This window comes from Tigriopus californicus, chromosome 8 (assembly GCF_007210705.1).
Source record: "Tigriopus californicus strain San Diego chromosome 8, Tcal_SD_v2.1, whole genome shotgun sequence".
Taxonomy (NCBI): Eukaryota; Metazoa; Arthropoda; class Copepoda; order Harpacticoida; family Harpacticidae; genus Tigriopus; species Tigriopus californicus.
The window spans coordinates 9,703,389-9,726,476 of NC_081447.1; the positions used below are offsets into that span (position 1 = coordinate 9,703,389).

At 42.3% G+C, this 23,088-nt stretch overlaps 4 protein-coding genes across 4 annotated transcripts; 1 reads left to right on the forward strand and 3 right to left on the reverse strand.

Annotated features, from left to right (window-relative positions):
- Positions 1-3,855: 3,855 nt before the first annotated feature.
- LOC131885136 (larval cuticle protein LCP-17-like) lies at positions 3,856-5,452 on the reverse strand. Its single transcript, XM_059233073.1, has 3 exons — positions 5,330-5,452; positions 4,554-4,965; positions 3,856-4,486 (listed from the first exon to the last, which is right to left on the reverse strand). Exons 2-3 carry the CDS (start codon positions 4,560-4,562, stop codon positions 3,914-3,916), a joined length of 582 nt encoding a protein of 193 aa, XP_059089056.1. The 5' UTR covers positions 4,563-4,965; positions 5,330-5,452; the 3' UTR covers positions 3,856-3,913.
- A 7,000-nt stretch (positions 5,453-12,452) lies between these two features.
- Positions 12,453-13,101, reverse strand: LOC131884870 (larval cuticle protein LCP-17-like). The gene is made up of 2 exons (XM_059232765.1): positions 13,093-13,101; positions 12,453-13,025 (listed from the first exon to the last, which is right to left on the reverse strand). The coding sequence occupies exons 1-2, from the start codon at positions 13,099-13,101 to the stop codon at positions 12,453-12,455; spliced, it is 582 nt and encodes a 193-aa protein (XP_059088748.1).
- A 3,557-nt stretch (positions 13,102-16,658) lies between these two features.
- On the reverse strand, positions 16,659-17,559 carry LOC131885201 (endocuticle structural glycoprotein SgAbd-3-like). Its single transcript, XM_059233159.1, has 2 exons — positions 17,426-17,559; positions 16,659-17,358 (listed from the first exon to the last, which is right to left on the reverse strand). The coding sequence occupies exons 1-2, from the start codon at positions 17,432-17,434 to the stop codon at positions 16,786-16,788; spliced, it is 582 nt and encodes a 193-aa protein (XP_059089142.1). The 5' UTR covers positions 17,435-17,559; the 3' UTR covers positions 16,659-16,785.
- A 2,912-nt stretch (positions 17,560-20,471) lies between these two features.
- Positions 20,472-22,117, forward strand: LOC131884744 (zinc finger protein 786-like). Its single transcript, XM_059232608.1, has one exon. It carries the CDS (start codon positions 20,691-20,693, stop codon positions 21,921-21,923), a length of 1,233 nt encoding a protein of 410 aa, XP_059088591.1. The 5' UTR covers positions 20,472-20,690; the 3' UTR covers positions 21,924-22,117.
- Positions 22,118-23,088: the final 971 nt, after the last annotated feature.

The window sequence follows — 23,088 nt, forward strand, 5'->3', positions numbered from 1 at the left end:
ATTATTGTTTTTCAAGAGGTTTTGATCTTTGGATTGAGTCTTGTTTGTGCATCAGTAAAAAATAAATTTCTATGAAGACTCCTTAGTGTAAAACATCATTTTCCTTAAGGGGGACGATTGAAAAACATCATGGGGGTGGAGGGGGGTTGAGGCTCGCCCGGCCAGCGAAGCCAGCCATCACGTCGTCCACTTCCAAATAATTCCGTTAAGCAGTTTTAAGCCCGGTATCAGTTTTTGGTTCTCTTTCTGTGGGCGTGGTTAGAGTCTAAAAGTTTCCTTTGAGAAAGGTCGGGGAGGAAATTCGGACCGGGGATCTCTCTCATGCTAGGAAACTGCGCTAGCCACTACGCCGCGCCTCCTGCCCTAAGAGTCGCTCACAATTCGATGGTAAAAAAGCGCAAAACAGTATTAAAAGGGCTGGATTTAGAGGCCCTGGATAACTTGCTGTGGCATGCTACCAGACTTGTCACTATTGAGGTCAGTTATGATTGTAAAGGGGTAACTTGCTAATTAGCACCCCGACTTGCGTTCCTGCTTCTGCTTTCGACGAGAGAACACTTTGTGGAAGGACAAGTGAGAGGTGAAGTGTATATACACATCCAAACATCTTAAATCGCCAAACTTAACGTTTATTCCCATTCTGTTTACAAGTTCATGTGAAGTTTTTATATATTCAAACTCTATGTACAAATGTGATTTTATTAATAGGAAACCGTTTTGCTGAAGCTGATTATATGATTGGAATTAGCAAGGCATTGGATAAACGCGTGTCGAACGTTGGGCGATTTACAATGATAGTAATTTCAATCTCGCAGCTCTAAAACATTAGGTATGGCCCAAAAATGACCCAAAATTGTCCTTCCCGGAACAGGCAATTTCATGTCTGCTAGGGCTGTGGGTTAATAACAATGAGCCTAAATTGAATCAACAAACTAGGGCTCTCTAGTAGAAGAGTACGAACATGAAAAGCGTCCCCTGACGAGCGCAGCCTCCAAGATCCAAGAAGCCAAATTTTATAACAATAGAAAATAATCGGAACCATTTTTAGGTGACAATTCGTGCTCTAATCCTACCGAAGAGTTTTTTCGAAAGGAGAGCCGATGTCATGTAAATTCTTGCTCCAGCAGTTTTTTTCTTGCTTTTTCGTTTGAATTTGAAGCAATTCAAGAAGTATATTCAAGTTTTGACGGAAAGTCCAGGTAAATCACCCAACTTAAAAAATGAATTTGAGGCCATTTTGGATTGTTCAAGATTGGCCTGATTGGTGAAGTAAATGTAAATACTTAGAACTGAGTTTTTTGAAAAAAGTGCTCAAATCATTGTTTAGGTGTATTTGATGTCTTTGAATGTGCTAGTTACTTTTATCTTATGTAAACGCCACGCTGAAGTCTTCTCTGGCAACCCTTTTCGTCCAGACAACGAACGCGACATCCGTTTATTACGTTTCTTGACAATGTCGGTCGAAGTTGGGTGATTTACTTGGACTTTCCGTCAATATCTGAATAAACTTCTTGAATTGCTCCAAATTCAAACGAAAAAGCAAGAAAAAAATCACCGGAGCATGAACCTACATGACATTGCCTCTCTTTTTGAAAAATGTCGTCGGCAGGATTAAAGAACGCATTTTCACCTAAAACTGGTTCCGATTATTTTCCATTGTCATAAAATTTGGCTTCTTGGATCTTGGTGGCTGAGCTCGTCGGGTGTCGCCTTTCATGCTTGTACTCTTCAATTAGAGAGCTCTAGAGGGCTTGTCAGAGAAAAGTCGTCACTCCAACCAAGCCACCTGGGACTTTGCTTTGAACCGCTTTGAACACATTTTGGTTGTTGGGCAGCAGGGTGTCGGGCTAATCGACTTCTCTTGGGTTACGCAGTTTCAACTTGAGCAGACCAACGAACCATCAACTCACTGGCTCCCTGAATTCGGAACTTGATTTCGAGAATCACGAAACTAAATGTGTTCAAAGCCGATCCCCATGGCATACACCAGGCAGCCGCAAGGGGGCCAAAACAATCTCAGAATTCTCGTTAGTGTCGTTTTCTGACTAGCCCTCTAGAGAGCTCTACAACAAACGATGGTAGATTTCTGAGTGAGTGAGAGAAAGTAGCTAGTGAAGGGTCTACAAGTATTGAAAACAACTATTGGTATCATTAGTTTCCTGAAACAATCGAGCACCGATTGATAAAAGTGACTCTACCCACGTGCTAGTCCCGAGAGAGACACTACAACACATACAAACTCCGAATGCAGATTTTGTTGATTTTAAAAGTGTGATTTAGAGTGGAAAGTGCTGGATGGCCGTGATGTCCTGATTTCAAATAGGACTCTCATATGTCTCGGCATTTTTGTTTTCGGCAAGATATAGTCTGGGCTTCCCGTGGCTTTTTGAATGAGCGTAGCCTTCACTCTCAATTAGCTGTTAAGGAAAAGAAATTCAAGCAAAAATGTAGTGCTTTGGCGCCGCGAATAACGTGAGAGGTGTTCGATGACTTGCTTTATTCACGGGTCAAAACAGAATGAATCAAAAATGTAAACAATAGTCAGCTGCCCAAAACTCGAGACAGCGGATTGTAATAGGGAGTTTAGATAGGCGCTACAGTGCGACACCCTGGTTTCGGTCAGTTTGTGGAGGGAGAATTTAGACTAGCATCACAACCAACCTGAACATGGCATACCATGAATTCGTCTTTTATTTCAATTTGCTGGTTTGTTGAAGCAAACACTAATTCTTTTAATATTGAGCCAAATTAGTATTTGTGGCTGAACTACACCAATATGAAAATATTTGTTAGTTTTGTAGCACAAATCTCTAAAAAGTCCACTTGGATCACGGTGAGGGTTGGGTGAAATATTTCACATTTTCAAGCCTTTCAGTTTTCAATTTACGTCTAGATTCCTGAGGTGCCAAATGTTCATAGAAAAATCAATTTATCATTTGTTCAGCTTGACGTTAGGCGTCCAAATGCTTAAACAACAATTCAGATAATTGAAATGGTGCCCCTTAGGTATGGGAGGCTGAAGGCCGAAACAAGAGGATTGCGATTACAATGATTTAGTAGATCAGAGTGCTTAAAATGTAGGTGGTTCCCTTTTCAATATTCACTTGCTTTTTTGTCTAAAGCGATTCTTTGCTCTTTCATAATTTTGCTCATGATTTTGTTTTCGAAAGAAAACCAAGCAAAAATGTTTTCCTTCTTTGCTCTTTCAGTCACACTAAAGTGCACTTTTAGAACAACCATGCCCTGTGTCTTCATTCACACAGTCGTCCATACTCTATTGAAAGGTCTTATGAATCTTCTTGAGAAAAGGACTATTGAATTGAGGACATCAACATGCCACTGATACTGATGAAGGATGAGAAAGAATGATCTAAATGTCGACAATATGCCTGTTTCATAACTAACCAAATGATGTCGAGAAATTGCTAAAACGCATCTTGTCCTCCCAACAATGTCGGCGTAAAAAGAAGAAAAAATAGTCAAGAGTATGGCATGGATTGCTTTTTAATGAACAAATAAACTTCCAAGCATGACCAATAATAGGGCAAGTAATCATTATTCATATGTTTAATAAATAAGCATATACGTTTGTGAAAAAATGCGGTCACTGCAATGATGCACGAGGACAAACCAGCAAAAAACAACCAAAAAGCCATGAATCCTTTTTTGATTCCATGGCAATCTAGGTTTGATTCTAGGGACCTCTTTCACGGTAAGAGACTGATACTACTGCATCATTAGAATACATCTCGCTAAACTGAAGTTTTAGAAGCAATGGCAGATAGAACAATCAATATTCATATGTTTAATAAATAATCATAGCGTATAAAGTTGGGAAAGTGTTGTCGATGCCAGCAAAAGGTGACTTAACAGTCACCTCTTGAATCCTTTTTGATTGAATCCCATTCAATATTTAGTAGTTGTATCTCGTGTATGTGGGTTGAGCAGGAGAAGCAGCACCGTATTGGCTGGTGGGAGCGGCCGGAGCCGCAGCAGAGTAGCTGTTGGCAGGAGCAGGGGCGTATCTGTTGGAAGTGGAAGAGGCAGCGGCGGCTTGTTCCTCTTGTTGGGCAAAGGCGATTTGAGCGGCCACAGCCTGGCGTTGCTCTTCAAATGGGATCTCTGGGGCCACGGGCAAAATGTCAGACTCAGCACGATAACCATTCTCATCGGCCTCCCAAGTCACGGTCACATCACGACCCTCGGCATCCAAATAGGTGTAGCTGCCGCGCATCACGACCACCTCGGTGTCATCAATGGTCTTCATCTCTCCAGTGGCCTCTTGCCGGATGCCATTCTCTGTCTCAAAGGCAAAGTCAAAGTTCTGCGACTCGGCGGTGGGGCCATTGTAGACTGAAGAGACAATACCAATGGGAGCTTGAGCTTGGGCATTGCCCCTCTGGGATCCACTCTGGGAGTATCCCGAGTCACGGGGAATGCGGGCACCTGAGGCCACAGCCACGATAAGGGAAAGAACGGCGACGAACTGGAAGCAGGTTTTGGTCTCATGTTATTGAACTGGCATCCCATGGCAAGCTGACAATTTGACTTACTTTATTCATGGTTGGGATGAGATGTGCTCTTGAAGTCAAGAAGGGATCAACTGATACCTCTGGTTATTTTGGGATTCTCTTATATAGGTCCTTGTGCCCAAACTCGTCTTCAACAGTAGACTTACCGTTCAGTTTCGACAAAATCTGATACACTTCTTCCACCGACCGGTCATTTCTTCCTTGCCCAAAGGGGAAAATGTTGCTCTCCAGTGGGTTCAACACTGACGCTCTTTTTTGGCGTCATTGGAGGAACTTCTATGTGGCGTCGACGTGCCTCTTCTAATTCTTCACTACTCAGTTCATCGCACCCTTGATTCCTTTTAGGACTTTGCCGTTGAGCGGATAAGGATTCCCCGGTTCCAACGATCGATCTGACGTGATGACGTTTTGCCTTCGTCTTGCAACGGCGCTTCTGTAAAATATGCGTGCTGAAATGACCATCCAAACCATCAAACCTATTACCAATCCATACCTAAGACTACCTGCTGATAGGCTCCTTTGCTGAAATATTACATAAGCATGTTTTTCCATTTATTTGCTTTTCTAAATTTAATATTCTTGGTTTTTGATGTGTATATGCTATTCATACCTAATGGTCAGTTGGAGAACAATACCTTTCACTGGTCGAAATGAGTCTCTTACTTGAGCCTTGAGATATGTCGTGACTGACGTGGCGATTGGCTTTATGCCATAATCGAATAAATTTTAAGCAGCTCAGATGGTCGACTGAGTCTTACAATCTTTTAAGAAAAGAGAGATTGGCCATGTATGATTACCGTGTATCAATCAATGGTATGACCCCATATCGAATTCTCTTATTGGGATCGGTGCTTGGTTGGGAAGCAGAATAAAATGGAGAGGTCACCCGATCAATCTCTGGAATGCCCTAATGAAATCAAATGGTATAGGCCAATATGGTTTGAAGACAAAGTTCCAGTTGCTAATCCTGAAAAAATGACGGTGGAAAAAATTCAAAGAAACAAGCATTGAACACGACAGAATCTCCTATGAACATTAAAAAGTGAAGTCAAAGGGAAAGTTAAAGAGGCCAAAACGAATTTTGAAAAACCCCTGTGTGAAACCTGGATTTTTGTTCTTTTTCTGGATGTGTTAGAGGTATGAAGACAGGGAAGCAACACATCGGACCCCTACAAAATCTCAATGGCTCTATCAAGGACAACGATGTTAACAGGGCATTAGTAACGAAATTACTTCGGTCAATCAAGAATAAAATTCACCCAAAAAATAAGAGATGATCTCATACAGAAGTAATCCATTGCTCCTTGCAAGCTCAAGAATTGATATGTATGCCGACAAAAATCCTAACAAATGAATTTTAGTTTTCTCTTTCATTACGATTATCAGCCGCTCGATCTCATCAAAACACTCCATGCACCAAATAAAATTCTAAACTTATAAATATTTCTCCCATTCCTGAAGTCGTTTCGCAATGTCTAGTAAACAGAACAAGTTAGCACTTAAAATAGATGTTTTGCTCTGTTTTACATGTTTTTCTTTCTACTTCTTTTTCTTGGTCCCTTCTTTTCTTCTTGATTCGAACCGATATGATTCAATCTCAATGAGTCTTTCAATTTCATTTTGTATTTCTTCCAACTCACGTTACGTGTATGTTGCAGCTTGGCCTCTGTAACATTATTGGCAATCTATGTCCTCTTTAACTTGCCCAGGTCCTGGTGAAAACAAGATTTTGCTTAAACAGAACCTGAGGAAATTGCATGAAATTGTTAATATATCAAGATGTTAACTCAAAGATTTGATGTTACAGAAATTCGTTCCTTTTTTCGAAAGAGGAACTGTAATTCCATTACATTTTAAAATTGTGGTATTGTAACTACCCAAAATCTGAAAGAATTACTCGTTACTCGTTCCTGTTTCTGCTTCCAGAATGGCCTTTGATTTTTCGTTTATCTCGTGACAGCTGGGAAACTTAAGGCAAAAAAACAATTTTTGCTGTTTCCGTCTGGAAATGTATGAACAAAGAAAGGGTTGAAAATTGTGCTTGTTCTACTCTACTCTGAGGGTGTTCTTGGTTTTGAATTTTATTGCATTTGCCACTTGATTGTTTTGATCTTCTCAATCAAATTCCTTTGGACTGAAGGCCTTATTCAGTGTCATTGTTAAGCAATTAAAATTCTTTTGCGAAATTGTTTCAAACCTGTTTCAATGCCTAAAATGTAGCGAGTAACGCCATTACCAAGACTCGGATTTTTTTTGTTCAATTAATTTTAAGGCAATTTTTTTCAGAACCTCTTTTCTTGAGCTGCCGTAGCTAGTCGCCGCAGCCAGGCACCCCCAGACTCTTGAAACTGAGCTTCCGCGGGCGCCAACAGGTCCTTTCAACTAAAATGTTTGGTTAGGTCAGGTTAGGTTAGGTAAGGTTAGGTTAAAACAAAATATATCTTGTTAGGTAATATTGATGTCAGGTGCTGTCCAAAATCCGTTGTCTAAGCTTAGTTATCCCTCAAGCTACGGCATGACGTAAATAAATAGCCAAAATGGCAACACTGGCGTCATCTCTTGATGTCAGATTCTCTGTGTAATGTCATTCGGTTACCACTAAGGACTACAGTTTATTTGTGGAATGAACACACAATCATGACAATTTTGACAAAATAATTGTAACTGTAATTCGTTCCTTTTTTTGAGGAACACCTAATGCCCCAGTTATTGGTTTTAATGGTTAGCTGCATAATTCTGCAGATGCAGATGCGACTCACCTTTTCACCATGTCATAGCCAGTTGCTCTCAATCCTTTTCATAGGTTAGAAAATAAGCAAGCTGTGTTTTCAGCACAGTTGGAATTCTTTCTTCTAGTGTGCCTTTTTTACTTTGCCAGGCGTTCGGAGGACAAAATACACCGCAAGTGGGAATTCCACCAGTTTAGGTGGAATAATTTGTAATTCTCCTTGAACAAGTTCATTAAAGACGACGGCTCAACGCCATTTGAGCTCACTGAGTGAAATTGCTTTTTTGAGCTGGAGCGAGCCTTTTACTCAATTTTGGAGGAATTTTAGAAAGGACTCGAGTACGGACTCGTCATAATAAAGTATTTTTTTCTTTTTCTTTAAACTTCGCGGGATGAGATTTTTTGCCTGACCTGACTCTAGTAAAAGACTGGAGTCCAGCCAAAAGTCAGAAAATCAGAGGACTCGTAAAAGTCCGTCCTTTGCCGGACTCGCCCCAGCACTACTTCTTTGTCATAGCTCTCAAATTTCACCGCAAAATTTGCTAGCCATTTTGTGAAGTTGCAGGAAAGGTAGATACTATGGAGGAGAACCTTTTGAAAATGGCACCAATTTGAAGTCAGCCTCGGCCTTGTAAAAAAGGTAATTTAGTAGGGATGTTTATGCTTATGTTTATGTGGGGACAAACCTGGAGTCTGGGGGCTGGTTTGCCTTAACAAGCGTTCATGGTGAATTGTGGCCTCTATTACGCTACCCAGATCCGAATTTGACACTTTCATAACTACACTATGTAGTTCCTTTTCTCTTCTAGCTCCCAGGATTGATTGGAACATTGTCCAGTCATCTACTGACATTTTATCCACCTTGGCTTCGACTCCGAGAGCTTGCAGGCGCACGACCCATTCGCTAAACGATTCGGCGGGTGATTTTTTGGCCGAGAACCAATCTCTGCGCCTCAAATATCGAGGTCGATTCTCAAGGAAACGTTTCTCAAGTGCCTTATAACAATCGTCAATTGTGGCCTGACTTTCCACGATTTTATAACGGATCCTAACAGCAAGAGAATCGCCCAGCCTCATAAAAGAATTGACTGCTGCTCGATATTTGTAAGTAGATCCATATTAGATGATGAATACCAAGATTCAAAATTTCTTAGTCAATTCCTCTTTTCAGGTGGTGACGCTGTTGAAGCAAGGATGGACGGGCACATGGCTTCCCGAGAACTGAAGACCCTCACATCACGGGTAGGAATCGGAGCGACGGTAGTAGCCATATGGGTGCCAGGGATTGGTCCAGCTGCGTGTTTTACGGCTATCATTAATTCGGCATCAAGTATCTTCATCTCGGCCCTGACATCCTCCACGATTTCTGGGTCGAGATCCAGCCACTCATCATATCTATCCCTGATTTGTTGGAGTTTCACCAGCAATGCTTTGGCTGAGGCCTGGGCATAGACCGAAACCGCATGCGATTGCATTAATACAGCTTTTGCTCGCTCTAAGCCTCCCTGTACTGGTCAATCGATCTCTTCATGGTCGATATCTTCTTGGATGTGGACATGGTGATGAGGGGTTGAAAGCATACAGTGAAGTCCAGTTCCAACACTTGGGTGCACCCCCAACTGGGATGATCCGACTTCCTGATCGCAGACGGTGGGCCATCAACGAAAACTTTGGATTGACGGGTTCTTAACCGTTGCACACAGTTATACCGACTTCGCCATGTTATGCCCACATGGCAAAGATGGAGGCGGGAGGTGAAACTGAATAAGTAACACGAATAAGAACGAAGGGATTTTTATATCAGGTTAGCTGCCTCCGAGATGGCAAGTTCCAAGAGGAGAGGTTGCATGGATCAAGAAATATTACAGATAGATTAAAATAAAAGGAGTAAAAATTAGATGTTGAAAAATTTAAAAGGCCCAAGATATGGAGAATAGACAAGGCCTGAATGAGGACCACGTCGGACAAAGATAAATGGAGCATCTTTGAGGGATTTGGGAACAAAAGACTTGTCCGTGGATTGTTGGCTGGTTGGGATTGGTGAAAGAGAGCCGACCATGTCCTTTAAGGTCCTTAAATGCTCACTTGGGGCATGAACAACCGGAATATGGACGGGGACGCTTGGTTTGGGAATTAGTTTTTCGCGATTGAGTTAATACATTATGTTCTTTATCAAATGAGAATGATCTCAGGCTGCAACAATTACTCATTTCAATTTTCAGCTTGATCGAGCGACTGGATCAAAATTTATGCCGTCTCAAAAGGCACTACAAAGCTCTTCAATGAATGAACGAACTAGCCCTCTTGTGGCAATTGATTACCAGAAGAGGGCTAAGTCATTCATTCTGTGCTCTGTTATGTACTGCACTTTGAGAGGGCATAACTTTGGACCCAGTCGTTTGATTGAGCTGACATTTGAAATACGCAATCACCGGGATCTGGGGCAAGCCTTATTTGAAGAAGAATTTAATTCATTGACTCGAATTGGAGTTGCTAATTTTCAACCTTACCATCCCCGTCCATACTCCAGTGGTTCATGCTTGGGGGTAAGGGGTAACACTTGCTGTGGAACGAAATGTTCAAGAACAGCGATGGGTGTTCCAAAAACTAAATCTGCAGAAGATTTTCCAAGATGTTCCAAAATCTTCCTTCACAGAGGTTCGTATGCCGAGAAGCTCCCAAGGAAGATGATGAATCCATGACGAGCCTGATCCATTGAGAACAAACAGCCTCGAGGCTAGATTTTAAGTGTCGATGAAAGCATTCAGCGAGACCATTGGTAGCTGGGTGATATGAAGCTGTTCGGTGTAGCGTAGAACCATATAATCTTGCCATTGAGTCCCACAGGCGACTTGTGAAGTGGGCAACGATCAGAGGTAATGTTGGAAGGAACACGGTAACGAGAAATCCAACCGTGAAGAAAACCACTGGCCACAGGTGAATCAGGTACGATGGACACTTCGGCGCCAGAATCTATGAGATATTGAGAATTGGATTTCTTATCTCTCGCAAAAAAACAACTCGTTGACAAGCCAGCCACCAAGAGTTCGGCCGACCTTTTTGGGGCTTACAGAAGGTCGGCCCAGGATTCCCTCGAGGGTAGGACAGAACCTTGATCCAAATCGGTTGTGCTTTCTTCAACCGTATTTATGTTGTTTTTGGATGTTACCCTTATTGCCTTGAAAATTTGATCGTGGGTTGGGAGAATGAGTTAGACGTGCTTGAGGAAAAATTGTTCTTGGACACATTGCGAGCTAATTTGCACGGAGTGATGCAGGATCGAGCATGAAAACCATGCTCCAGGTGGAAGGGGCATACTCCATCAAAGTGAGGTCGATCTCCCAAGCGAATTCCATTGATTTGGCTTGCACCAGATTGAGCCGAGCGCCAAAGGTCAGGGGCGGCTGCGACTACATCATGAATGGAAGTAAGGCCCTTGATAGACGCTAGCTCTCGAGCTGAGGTAGGGAGTTTCCGCAAGAGAATTACGAAAGGCCAGGAACCACAAAGGTTTAAATCAGAGCCAGCGATAGATTGGACTCGAGCAAGCCAAATATAGGGTCTCACGGAGGGTTCCAAGGGAGGAAGATCCAAAATACGTTGAATGCGTTGCTTCATAGTTGATCCGAACGCTCTCTTTAGCCTCCTCTTGAGGAGTTGGTACTTATTAGTTCCAGGAGTGAGGGCCATCAACATTATGGCTCCAATCAGACGGCTTGAAGGAGCGTCAATAACGGCGAGGACATGTGAATACATGGTCGAATCCACGGTTACACTCTTGACATTACTCTCTTCTTCGATTGCTGCAAACCAAAGCTCCACATACGTCAGAGTGGAATGAGGAAAGCTTTGGGGATACCGCGTTGATCACAAGGGCAATCAAAGCTGGCGTAGGAAACGAGCTTAACGTAGTACGCACGGCTACAGATGTGTCATCGGCCATAAAAACCGGACCTGGAGAAGGCGTTTTCTCATCAGGGGCACTCATAACGAACAAAATTGGATTTCACGTAACGAGATAAAATCAAAGTCGGGGTCACCAGTAAAGTGAGTGTATTTATTCCGGTTATCAGGGTCGCCACAAGTATGCTCCGGAGCTTTTCACTCGGCGGATCGTGGAAATGTCTAAAGTTTCCTACTGGAATCGACTGCAACATCTACGCCTGTACGCCTGTAGTGTGCAAAGGAAACGCGAATGGTATGCCATATTACATACCTTTAAGTGTATCCCATAACACGGACATTAATTTCGTCCAACAAGAGAATGAACGTGTAACATGTTACCAACCCCATTGGAACTACAACAAGAATGCAACTTCTAAATCAATCATGCGCCACTCATTTCATAAGAGAGGCCCAAGATTTTACAACAATCTGCCCGACTCCGTGCTGGTCATCGATGCTGGTAACAATCCCTTTCCCAAATTCAAGGAGAACGTGGATAACCTCCTCCAAAACGTTCCAGACCAACCTTCAATATCCGGGTATCATCAATCAGCAAATTCAAACTCGATTTCGGATCAGATTTACTTTGGAGTGATTGTTTAATAATTTTTTTGTGTCTTGAATCCATTCACGATATCTGTTTGTGTATACTTAATAAATTTTAATCTTATGGATTTTTAGGGATATTATAAATCTCTTTTAGCTCTTTGTATACGCTATAAAAAGTCTTTGTTCTCCTTAATTTCTGTACATTCAGTTTCGTATATTTTTTCCGAAACAATCAAATGGGTTGCAATTTGAATCGTTTCATTATTTGTCATTGTTAATTGTTATTGTTGGTGCTAGGGTCAGTAGTTCAAATCTCATCCAAACAGAAGGTCCGGTCATTCCCATATTCTAACGGTAAGTGTCATGTCTGGCCCGAAACTGACTGGTTCTCCCTTTGATCCAGGTGCCATCCAACCAGGTTAACGTTTTCAGTAAAAGCCCCCCCCCCTAGAAAAGTCTGGGAGGGGAATTGAACTAGGGCCCTCTCTAACGGTAAGACACTGATACTACTGCATCACTAGAAATACCGTACATCTCAATAACTGAAGTTTTGCAAGTAATGGCACAGAGAATCATCGATATTCATATGTTTAATAAATAATCAGTGTATAAAGTTTGGGAACGTGTTGCGGATACCAACTAAAGGCGACTCAACAGTCACCTCTTGCATCCTTTTTTGATTGAATCCCATTCAATATTTAGTAGTTGTATTGCGTGTATGTGGGTTGAGCAGAAGCAGCAGCACCGTATTGGCTGGTGGGAGCGGCTGGAGCCGCAGCAGAGTAGCTGTTGGCAGGAGCAGGGGCGTATCTGTTGGAAGTGGAAGAGGCAGCGGCGGCTTGTTCCTCTTGTTGGGCAAAGGCAATTTGAGCGGCCACAGCCTGGCGTTGCTCTTCAAATGGGATCTCTGGGGCCACGGGCAAAATGTCAGACTCAGCACGATAACCATTCTCATCGGCCTCCCAAGTCACGGTCACATCACGACCCTCGGCATCCAAATAGGTGTAGCTGCCACGCATCACGACCACCTCGGTGTCATCAATGGTCTTCATCTCTCCAGTGGCCTCTTGCCGGATGCCATTCTCTGTCTCAAAGGCAAAGTCAAAGTTCTGCGACTCGGCGGTGGGGCCATTGTAGACTGAAGAGACAATACCAATGGGAGCTTGAGCATGGGCATTGCCCCTCTGGGATCCACTCTGGGAGTATCCCGAGTCACGGGGAATGCGTGCACCTGAGGCCACAGCCACGATAAGGGAAAGAACGGCGACGAACTGGAAACAGATTTTGGTTTCATGTCATTGAACTAGCATCCCTTGGCAGGCTGACAATTTGACTTACTTTATTCATGGTTTGGATGAGTTGTGCTCTTGAAGTCAAGAAGGGATCAACTGATACCACTGGTTATTTTGGGATGCTCTTATATAGGTCCTTGTGCCCAAACTCGTCTTCAACAGTAGACTTACAGTTCAGTTTCGACAATATCTGATCCACTTCTTTAACCGACCGGTCATTTCTTCCTTGCCCTAAAGGGGAAAACGTTGCCAACCTCTGCTTACCTGTGGGACGCATGCCAGATATGACGCTCGAGTTTGCGTCATCGAAACAACCTAACATTGTCGGCAACCATCAACTTGAAGCAACCCAACGATCGCCCCACTCATCGCCAATGCTTTCCGTTTGCGAGCATGTAACATCGAGCGCCGAGGAGTCACGTTGTGCGTCGCTTAACTGACTTGAACATTTCTGCTCTGTTCAATCGTTCAGATGGAAATGAAGCTCCTTTCTGTTAAATGCTCATCAGTAGACCATAATTCGATAGGCAGTGAACTAAAATCATGGTTTGAAATAGCAGTGGTAGTTTGAGTATTTTCTATTACTCAATGCGATGCCCCATTTCATGTTGCTGTGATTTGGATTTTGCTTGATTTTTTTATAAACCTATGTCTTCTTGCACTATGGTTCGTAGGAACCAAAAGAAAGTTACCAAACTAACCGTTTCCGACAATCATGATTCACAATACGAAAAGAGCCAATATAATGGGGTCCTTTGAATTTCAAACATCTTAATCGAACTTCCATTTGATTCATTCATTTTTATGATTGGTATTATAAAATACCTCGCACTTCATCATGAAAGATTTCTGCCATTATTCCGGCATGGAAAGCGATTCATGGCTGGAATGTTAGCCCCTTGATTCAAATTGTTTAGTTTGCCTCAAGTAAACATAGTCCATTCTACTGGTATTTTAATTGGTTCATGACACACCATTGTAAGCAATGTTCGGTGCAAGTATGTACCTACATAAGTTCAAGTGAGGACGGTACTCGGTAATGCTCAAACTATGCTTGTTCTCTTTCGAGATTTGAAGAGAACTAATTGTTGAACAATTTTCGTTGTTGGATCAGCTCAACTCTAAAAATCAAAAACTCTGCAAGTCCGTCCTTTCTTCGCTTCAATTGTGTCAATGGCCACTAGCAAACACGTCAGCCAATTTGAAGAAACACTTTTGATCAAGGGTGAACAAAGTTGTTTCCAATCCAGTTTCAAGTAAGCAAACCTAACCTTTACTGTAGATCAAATATCAAAACGTTTTAAACAAAGAGGAATGAAATATGTTTCGAAAACATGTGAAGCTTTGCTTTCAAATCATGCATCTATGATGTATTTTATGTAACATATTATCACCCTCAAGTCAAGCAAACTAGTTTTAGAATGAACGGCTGACAACTGAAAGATTGTCAGGGAGGATGCGTATGTATATTTAGGTCTCCAAGGTATTCAATTGTTTTGTTAATAGTTATATATTTGGTTGAGTAACGGCTTGTTTTCATGTGGACCAAATTTCTTATTGGCGTCAAGGGTGTTCCAGGTGGGGGTTCAGTTAATCTGTTTTGGTTCTTTGAAGTGGCCTCAACAGGGGCAAAGTTCATCCAGCTCTTATTTTCTTAGTGCAGTTGAGAGATCAACCATTGCTCACCGACTGTTTATTGTTCGAAGTATCCCAGATCCTCTAAAACTGAAGTCCTGCCCAATGCCCTCATCCTTGGATTTCGGCATTACTTTTCCAGGTGTGAACGATCCCAAATGTGACGGTGCTTCTTTGGTTGGTCTACCATTTGGACACAGCAAAATGGTGCCAGACTTTGCTCGACGGTCCCCTCTGTTACTTTTCAGCTCTGAATCGCTGAGGATTTGAACGGGGTTCATCTTCAAGTGAAGGCGACGGAGCTTCACTTCTCAAGACTTTTGACAGGCAAGCTTAACAACAAGGCCCTCTTCTTTGCATCTTTCGAACCTGATCCAAATGCTGGATGAAAATCCATCTCCCCTTCACCATGTCGAAATCAGGGGTAATGATAGAGGCTTTTATCTCCACCTGGACCTTGTCATGTCCGTTCTAAATTCCATGAAATAAAGTGTCCTCGGCGAACAATTCCTTTGAAACCTCGGACCCCGCGATTGCAAAGTGACGAATTTTCGCCAACAGTTCCCCGTCGTTTGCATAATTCTACACGTTTAGGAATCTCAGAGCCACTATAGAGCACCCTCCTCAGATAATGCAATTCCAAGTAACCTCATCATAGGTCTGTCCGAAATGAGGAGAAGTTCCAAATCGATTAGCGACATCGATCTCTTTTTTCGTTATCACTCGCACAGTATTCTTGGGCCCACCAACCGGACCAATCATATTGATACCGCTAGGTTTCAACCCAAGAATGGGAATAGCAAAGTCACCAACCCCCTTTGGAGAAGGATATTTCAAGGGCTCTGAGTATTCAATGTTAAGCACAAGTAGTTTCATTAATCCCATTTTAACCAAAAGGTCCCTGGAACAAGTCGCCATTTCGCTAGGAACGAATTCCACTCGACTTGGTAGGGGACAGTAGTATGATAATAGTGGCTCACTGAAAACATAATAATAAAACCTGTGATCACTTTCAATTGGAAAGTTCAGAAATTCAAATATTGAACCAATAAGATATTCTGGACTATTTGACCCCTCACCTCTCAATGATATAGGATGAAGCAAGAGATCTTGAGTCCTCCTATTGGCCTCTCCATTGAGGAGAACCCTTCTATTGCATGCGAAATGCCTCGGGCCACTACAACTGGATTAACCATGTCCAAGGTGTTGATGGAAAGCCGCAGGGCCTCATATTGAGCCGCAGACTTCTGCACATTGACCACCTACCTACCATTTATCACAAAACGATTCAAATTGCAACCAATTTGATTATTTCAGAAAAAGCGTCTTAAAAGCCTTATGTCTAGATATTAAGGAGAGAAAAGACTTTTTTACGTTGAATAAGAAACAAAAAATAATTGATTGTACCACCCTGAAACTTGTTAGAAAGTGTGTTTTCAAATTGTACAGTTATCATTATCGACCAGTAAAGTAGTAGTACGAAATTTCAGATGATTACAGTCCTCACAATCATAGACTCCCCCTCTGCTATTGCTTTTTTTAACTGAGCAAGTTATAAGGGATATGACACATTTCTTTCAGCATCTTGTACAATCTATAAAAAGTCTTTGTTCCCCTTAATATAAGCACATTCAGTTCAGTATTTTTTTTCTGAACCATTCAAATTGGCTGTCATTTGAATCGGTTCAAAATTTGTCATTTGTCATTGTAATTGTTGGTGCTAGGGTCAGTAGTTCAAATCTCATCCAACCAGAAAGGCCGGTCATTCCCATATTCTAACGGTTAGTGTCATGTCTGGCCCGAAGCTGCCTGGTTCTCTCTTTGATACAGGTGCAATCTAACCAGGAAAGCTCCCCCCTAGAAAGGTCTGGGGGGGAATTGAACTAGGGCCCTCTCTCACGGTAAGAGACTGATACTACTGCATCACTAGAAATACATCTCGCTAAACTGATGTTTTGCAAGCAATGGCAGAAAGAATCATCAATATTCATACGTTTAATAAATAATCATAGTGTATAAAGTTTGAGAAAGTGTTGCGGATGCCAGCAAAAGGCGACTCAACAGTCACCTCTTGAATCCTTTTTGATTGAATCCCATTCAATATTTAGTAGTTGTATCTCGTGTATGTGGGTTGAGCAGGAGAAGCAGCACCATATTGGCTGGTGGGAGCGGCCGGAGCCGCAGCAGAGTAGCTGTTGGCAGGAGCAGGGGCGTATCTGTTGGAAGTGGAAGAGGCAGCGGCGGCTTGTTCCTCTTGTTGGGCAAAGGCGATTTGAGCGGCCACAGCCTGGCGTTGCTCTTCAAATGGGATCTCTGGGGCCACGGGCAAAATGTCAGACTCAGCACGATAACCATTCTCATCGGCCTCCCAAGTCACGGTCACATCACGACCCTCGGCATCCAAATAGGTGTAGCTGCCGCGCATCACGACCACCTCGGTGTCATCAATGGTCTTCATCTCTCCAGTGGCCTCTTGCCGGATGCCATTCTCTGTCTCAAAGGCAAAGTCAAAGTTCTGCGACTCGGCGGTGGGGCCATTGTAGACTGAAGAGACAATACCAATGGGAGCTTGAGCTTGGGCATTGCTCCTCTGGGATCCACTCTGGGAGTATCCCGAGTCACGAGGAATGCGGGCACCTGAGGCCACAGCCACGATAAGGGAAAGAACGGCGACGAACTGGAAGCAGGTTTTGGTCTCATGTTATTGAACTGGCATCCCATGGCAGGCTGACAATTTGACTTACTTTATTCATGGTTTGGATGAGTTGTGCTCTTGAAGTCAAGAAGGGATCAACTGATACCACTGGTTACTTTGGGATGCTCTTATATAGGTCCTTGTGCCCAAACTCGTCTTCAACAGTAGACTTACCGTTCAGTTTCGACAATATCTGATACACTTCTTCCACCGACCGGTCATTTCTTCCTTGCCCAAAGGGGAAAATGTTGCTCTCCAGTGGGTTCAACACTGACGCTCTTTTTTGGCGTCATTGGAGGAACTTCTGTGTCGCGTCGACGTGCCTCTTCTAATTCTTCACTACTCAGTTCATCGCACCCTTGATTCCTTTTAGGACTTTGCCGTTGAGCGGATAAGGATTCCCCGGTTCAAACGATCGATCTGACGTGATGACGTTTTGCCCTCGTCTTGCAACGGCGCTTCTGCAAAATGCGCGTGCTGAAATGACCATCCAAACCATCATACTTGTCTTCAAACCTTCCTTGAGACAACTACGGATGGTGTCCTATTATGAGCTAGATGACACTCGAATTTTTATTTCACTTTCGTCAAGCCTTTAGCCTTTTTATTGTGGTAAACATTTGCTACATGAAAGAAACTATTTCATCAACCACCTGTTTTCATTGTCACATAAAGTCACATGATTTCTACGAAACTGACCACTCCGCTCCAAGCTATGCAATAAATCAGCATAATTGAAACGTTCATATGTTGTTTGGTTGTTTACAATTGAGTCAAAATTAATCAGAGGAACGAATTGAGCAATTGTCAAAAACATGGACTATTTCCAAATTTGCAAACCTGTGGCATTGAATTGTATAACGATGTCCTTGAGCCCCTGATTGATTGGGACAAAATTATTGACTTGATTTTTAATCGCCAAAAATAACTGACATTTTCTTGCTTGGACACAAATCGTTTTTGTTTTATAAGGACTCTTATTTGCGACGTCACACGCCCCGAACAAAATAGAAAGAGGTGCGTTGGATTGCTAAATTAACTACTCTTGCCTTGCCTGGAACGCAATTTCTTTTCCGGACATTAAATGACCCGGGTCACTAAATATGAATGAGATTTTGATAGAATAAACCATACACGACACAAACACATTATAATTCAATAAAGAGGATTCGGCTTAAGCAGCCCTTTATTTTGTAGAGTCTGACTCACAAAGAGCCCTCTGAAGTGCAGAAGGTCAACCATTTTTTTGTGCAGCGTAAGAAGTCTATGGGAAAATACAAGATCGGAAAAATTTCTTGCGAAATTTGTAATAGCTCAATGTCAAGAACTGTATCGGTAAAGCTAAATGAACGATTTTAAATGGTTTATTGCTTATGTATTTTTTTCTCTTTTTTGAGCTTAGAACACCAACTCATCATATGTTATCACATAATGTGTTGGTATGTTCTGTACTGATACAAGTACAAATGTCTCGCCAGGGTAACCTACAGAGCCGAACAGGTAAGTTAACACCATCTTCAACTTCCCACAGGTCGATGGGAGCATGCATCGGGTCATTGAGAAAAACGGCCCTCCTAATTGCGTCCCCCATGAATTCCATATTAGTGGTCGGATTGCAATGTTTTTGGGCTTAGAAGCAGATCAATCCTGCGCATGAAGTCAATACCTGATAGGTCTTTATGAGCAAGATCGAGAGAATATTGGATGAGCTAGAGGAGGGCTGACATATTGAGAAGACATTTGTACTTGACTGAGGTTTTGGATGGGACTAAAATTGGATTGATACATGATAGGCCTTGTAGGCCCATAGGCCCTTAATTTTTCTCCAGATCTCTCCGTTTTTTTCAATCTTTTTCCTAGCCTTTAGCCTTTGAAACAAGGAATGGAAATCCTCGTTTTCTTTGAACACATTTTCCTAACGGACACGACTTTTGGCTTTGTTTTGTGCTTGCTCTTTGATTAAGCAAACTAAGGATGTTAATAAAGATTGCGTTGTTTTAAAAGTGTGGCGCGTCAGAGCTATAGTGATGACTGATGACATGTGCCCAGCGTTGCAGTTATTCCGATCTTAGAAAAAGACTTGGTCTTTGAAAGGCTCTTCAAGGAAATAGTTTGGGAAACATGACGTCAAATGCTGGAGGAAAAATGTGAACTTAACAATTTATTAAGAATAATTCATGTAATGACTTGATAGATGCTGGTTCCAAATTCGAATCGATTGATAACACAAAACATGCCATAAAAGCATCAGGGACAGGAAGCAGATCGGCCAGCGCTTGTTAAAGAAGATTCCATTTAATAGCACGTACCTGTTTGAGTTGTAAAATGGATATCTGGGTCAGGCAACAAACTGTATGGACCGGACCTGAGCGTCAACGCCATGTTAGGTGGGATGACACCGACATGGAATCCCGTTTTGCTCTAGAACGAACTACCAATACATGATGTGCCTTTACGTTTGATGGTCATCAGTTTTACTTGACCTCGAGCAACAAAGGCACTTCTTTCTGCAAACTCTAAATCGTCCAATTTAAAATGAAATGGATATACTATTTTGTACTTTGGTGTTTTTAAAGCATTATTAATAAGATCGGCCAATCTTAATCCTTCACTATCTCTCGGTAGCTAACTGGCCCTAAATGTAAGGTATATTTTTTGTTCAGAATAACCATCACTCCGGTGTCCTCATTATTTGTTAGGGGTTGGTGCCATTTTCTTTTCAGAGAAAGGCCGCCAGTTTGAGTCTCCTCCCTTACCTTTCTTAATAAAACTTTTTGGTGCAAGCCTCACCTACAGACAAAAATAAAACCAATATGATACTGGACAATGGCATTCCTTTTGGAAAAATTAGACAATGGGGCCGATTCTTTTCTGTTTCCTTTTTGGTGTTTCTGGTTTAAGATGTAACTTCAAAACTTGCAGCCAAAGATGGATGGACATAACTTTTGCAATATATTAACCCACAATAGTAGTGAAGTAAATGCACTGACTTTTTGAGCGTGAACATGTTTATGAGAGCAACGTAAGGAAACAAGACAGACTTCCGGATCCAACACGATCTAAACTCCCTCATCCAAGTTCAATTTGTTACAAAATGCTCGTCCAAACTGGTCACCCTGAAGGCAGAGGAACCAAAACAACTCTGATCAACAATAATAATATCAATCAAAATACAAAAAACAAAAAATAGATGAGGACTCTGCCGCTATTTGTCTGTTCGTGGAAGTGTCATTCTTATACCCGTGGTCACTGGGTCAGTGAGTGAGTGAGTGAGTGAGTGAGTGAGTGAGTTGGTTGGTTGGTTGGCGGTTGTCATGGATGGACTCGAGGTGGCCTCCGCCGTAACGCCCACTTCTCGGGTGGTTTGGTCCGATCACCAGGCCCTTTTGCTGAATGGGATCCAGAAACTGATGGCGGACCGGGACGAGGGAGATTTTCAGATCAAATGTCACAACCAAATGTTCAAGGTCCACAAGTTCATCCTGAACATCTTCACGGACTTCTTCAAGGACAGTGATCACTTGTGGGTGCCCATTGAGATGGATCCCGCCATCCTGGAGAAGATTCTCACCTTCATCTACCACGGCCAAGTCAACGTCCAATATGACCAGATGGAGCTATTCTTGAAGTCGTGTCGACTCCTGAAGATCCGCTTGTTTCAGGACCCCACCGATCTCCACGAGTCAGCGGTTATCAGTGAACACAATCAGGGGCCGGAACGCTATGAATTGAATGATTTCCAACTCATCTGTCGGAAATGCTACCGAATCTTTCCCGATGAAAAGTCCTTGAAAAAGCATACGTGGGCCTGTCAACGGGAGGCCAATTTTCAATGTCAATATTGTTCCACGGCCTTTCGTCACAAGGCCGATCTCCAGGCCCATCAGCGCAAGCATACAAAAGAGCGGCCTTTCCCATGCAAGGATCCCCAATGCGGGCGTTCGTTTAGCCTCAACTCGGGCATGAAACGCCATTATGAGCAAGTCCATCTGGGCGAGACGTATTCTTGTGAGGAGTGCCGCATCCAATACTCCACTAAAGCGGCCCTGTATTACCACCAGAAGACCAAACACACCGCCTTAAAACCGTTTGCCTGTGAATTATGCGGCAAGTGCTTTGCCTTGAAGACCATGTTGAATACGCACAAAAAGTCCAAGTTTTGCCGGGATCGCCAAAACGAGCCCCGTCAGACTATGCGACTGCCCAAATCTGAAAGGCAGTATCGTAACAAGAAGTCCATGGGGTTCTGGAATATTTTTGTTCGCCCCATGCGCATGAAATGTCTTTACTGTGATATTGTCACATCGCGCGGTTATATCCGCTCCCATACTAAACGCGTTCATCCTGATAAGATGCTAACCCGAGAAATTTTGAAATCCGTGGACAACGAGCTCAAGGCCATCGCTTTGGAAAGGAGACAGAAGAAGGCTGCCCTTGCTTCTGCGGCTAGCCAGAATCAGGGTAGCACGGAAGGTGCTTCTTCGGATGAGGAGGAGGAGGAAGAATTTGACGACCCCCACGTGATTCTGAACGCAATTTCACAATAAATCTTATCATAGAAATTGAATTTGCTCAATCAAATTCTTAGTTTCAGATATATGAATGAAACCGTCTTAATAATTGCTGGCAACTTCATTTCTATCCCAATTATCTTCCTAAACGATGGTTGGTGGACATTAATACCATGTCCCATTGCATCAATTTACATTTTCACTCATTAGACTAAAGGTATGCACAATCACTGAAGTGTCAATGACTATTTTTATGCTTGATATTCTTTAAAGTTTAGCCATTCCTTCTATCAATGATCTTCGGCAAAAGTTGAAGAGAAGGTCTCTGCTGGAGTTGGCTGCTTTGACCCTTTCCCTTCCTCCACGTTGCATTCGTTAGTGATCATTAGACCTCGAAAAAAAAAAGCACAATAATTTTTTTAAGGTTGAGAGAACTACGAAAAAAAGTTGAGAAAATACGATTTTTTTTCAAAATGTGCAAAAAAGGTGTAAATATGCAGAAACAAGTTGCAATAATACTAAAAGAATTGGTACAATGGGAGCAGGTCGTTTTTAGCCCCTTTTAGCCTCTTTGCCGCATTTTTATCAGTTGCAAAAATTAGGCGCCCAATTGTGTTTACTATTCATTGAGTACACAAGAAATTAACATTTTTCTTCCAATGTCTAACATTAGGACACGTCTTCAATTGATACATATGTCGTGGTAAACAATAGAATCTCTTCTGGAGCCTACTGTTTTGGTTCTGAGGGTGCTTTTGTTCACAAAAAAATCTTGATTTGGATCAAACCCATGACGGCAGACTGCAAGCTCTCTCTTTTTTTGAAGACTTTCCCAAACCGAAAAAAGAGAGTTGAAATAGATATATTCAATTCTTTGGTAGACCTAGTATTGTTTAGTGTTTAAGTGGCAGCAATTAGACAAATTAGAATCTTTCATTTTGATTATGCCGTGGATTACATTTGCAGCGGCTAGTATAGAAGGTGAAAACCCAAACCAAAAAAATGTTGAATGGTTCTGGCTCAGGATTTAATCCTTCATCTGATCATGATGCACAGAAGCAAATAAAAGGGTCTCAAACATGGAACAACGAACAAAAAGTTAAGAAGGAAGCAGATAAGGTCTCAAAGGACATGAAAAGAGCATAGAAAGTACTAAAATGTGAAAAATAGTGAGTCAAAAAGGGTTGGAAAACAATCGAAA

What these genes read in the sequence shown, in the direction of transcription:
- LOC131884744 (XM_059232608.1), top strand. Translation starts at nt 20,691, where the DNA reads ATGGATGGACTCGAGGTGGCCTCCGCCGTAACGCCCACTTCTCGGGTG.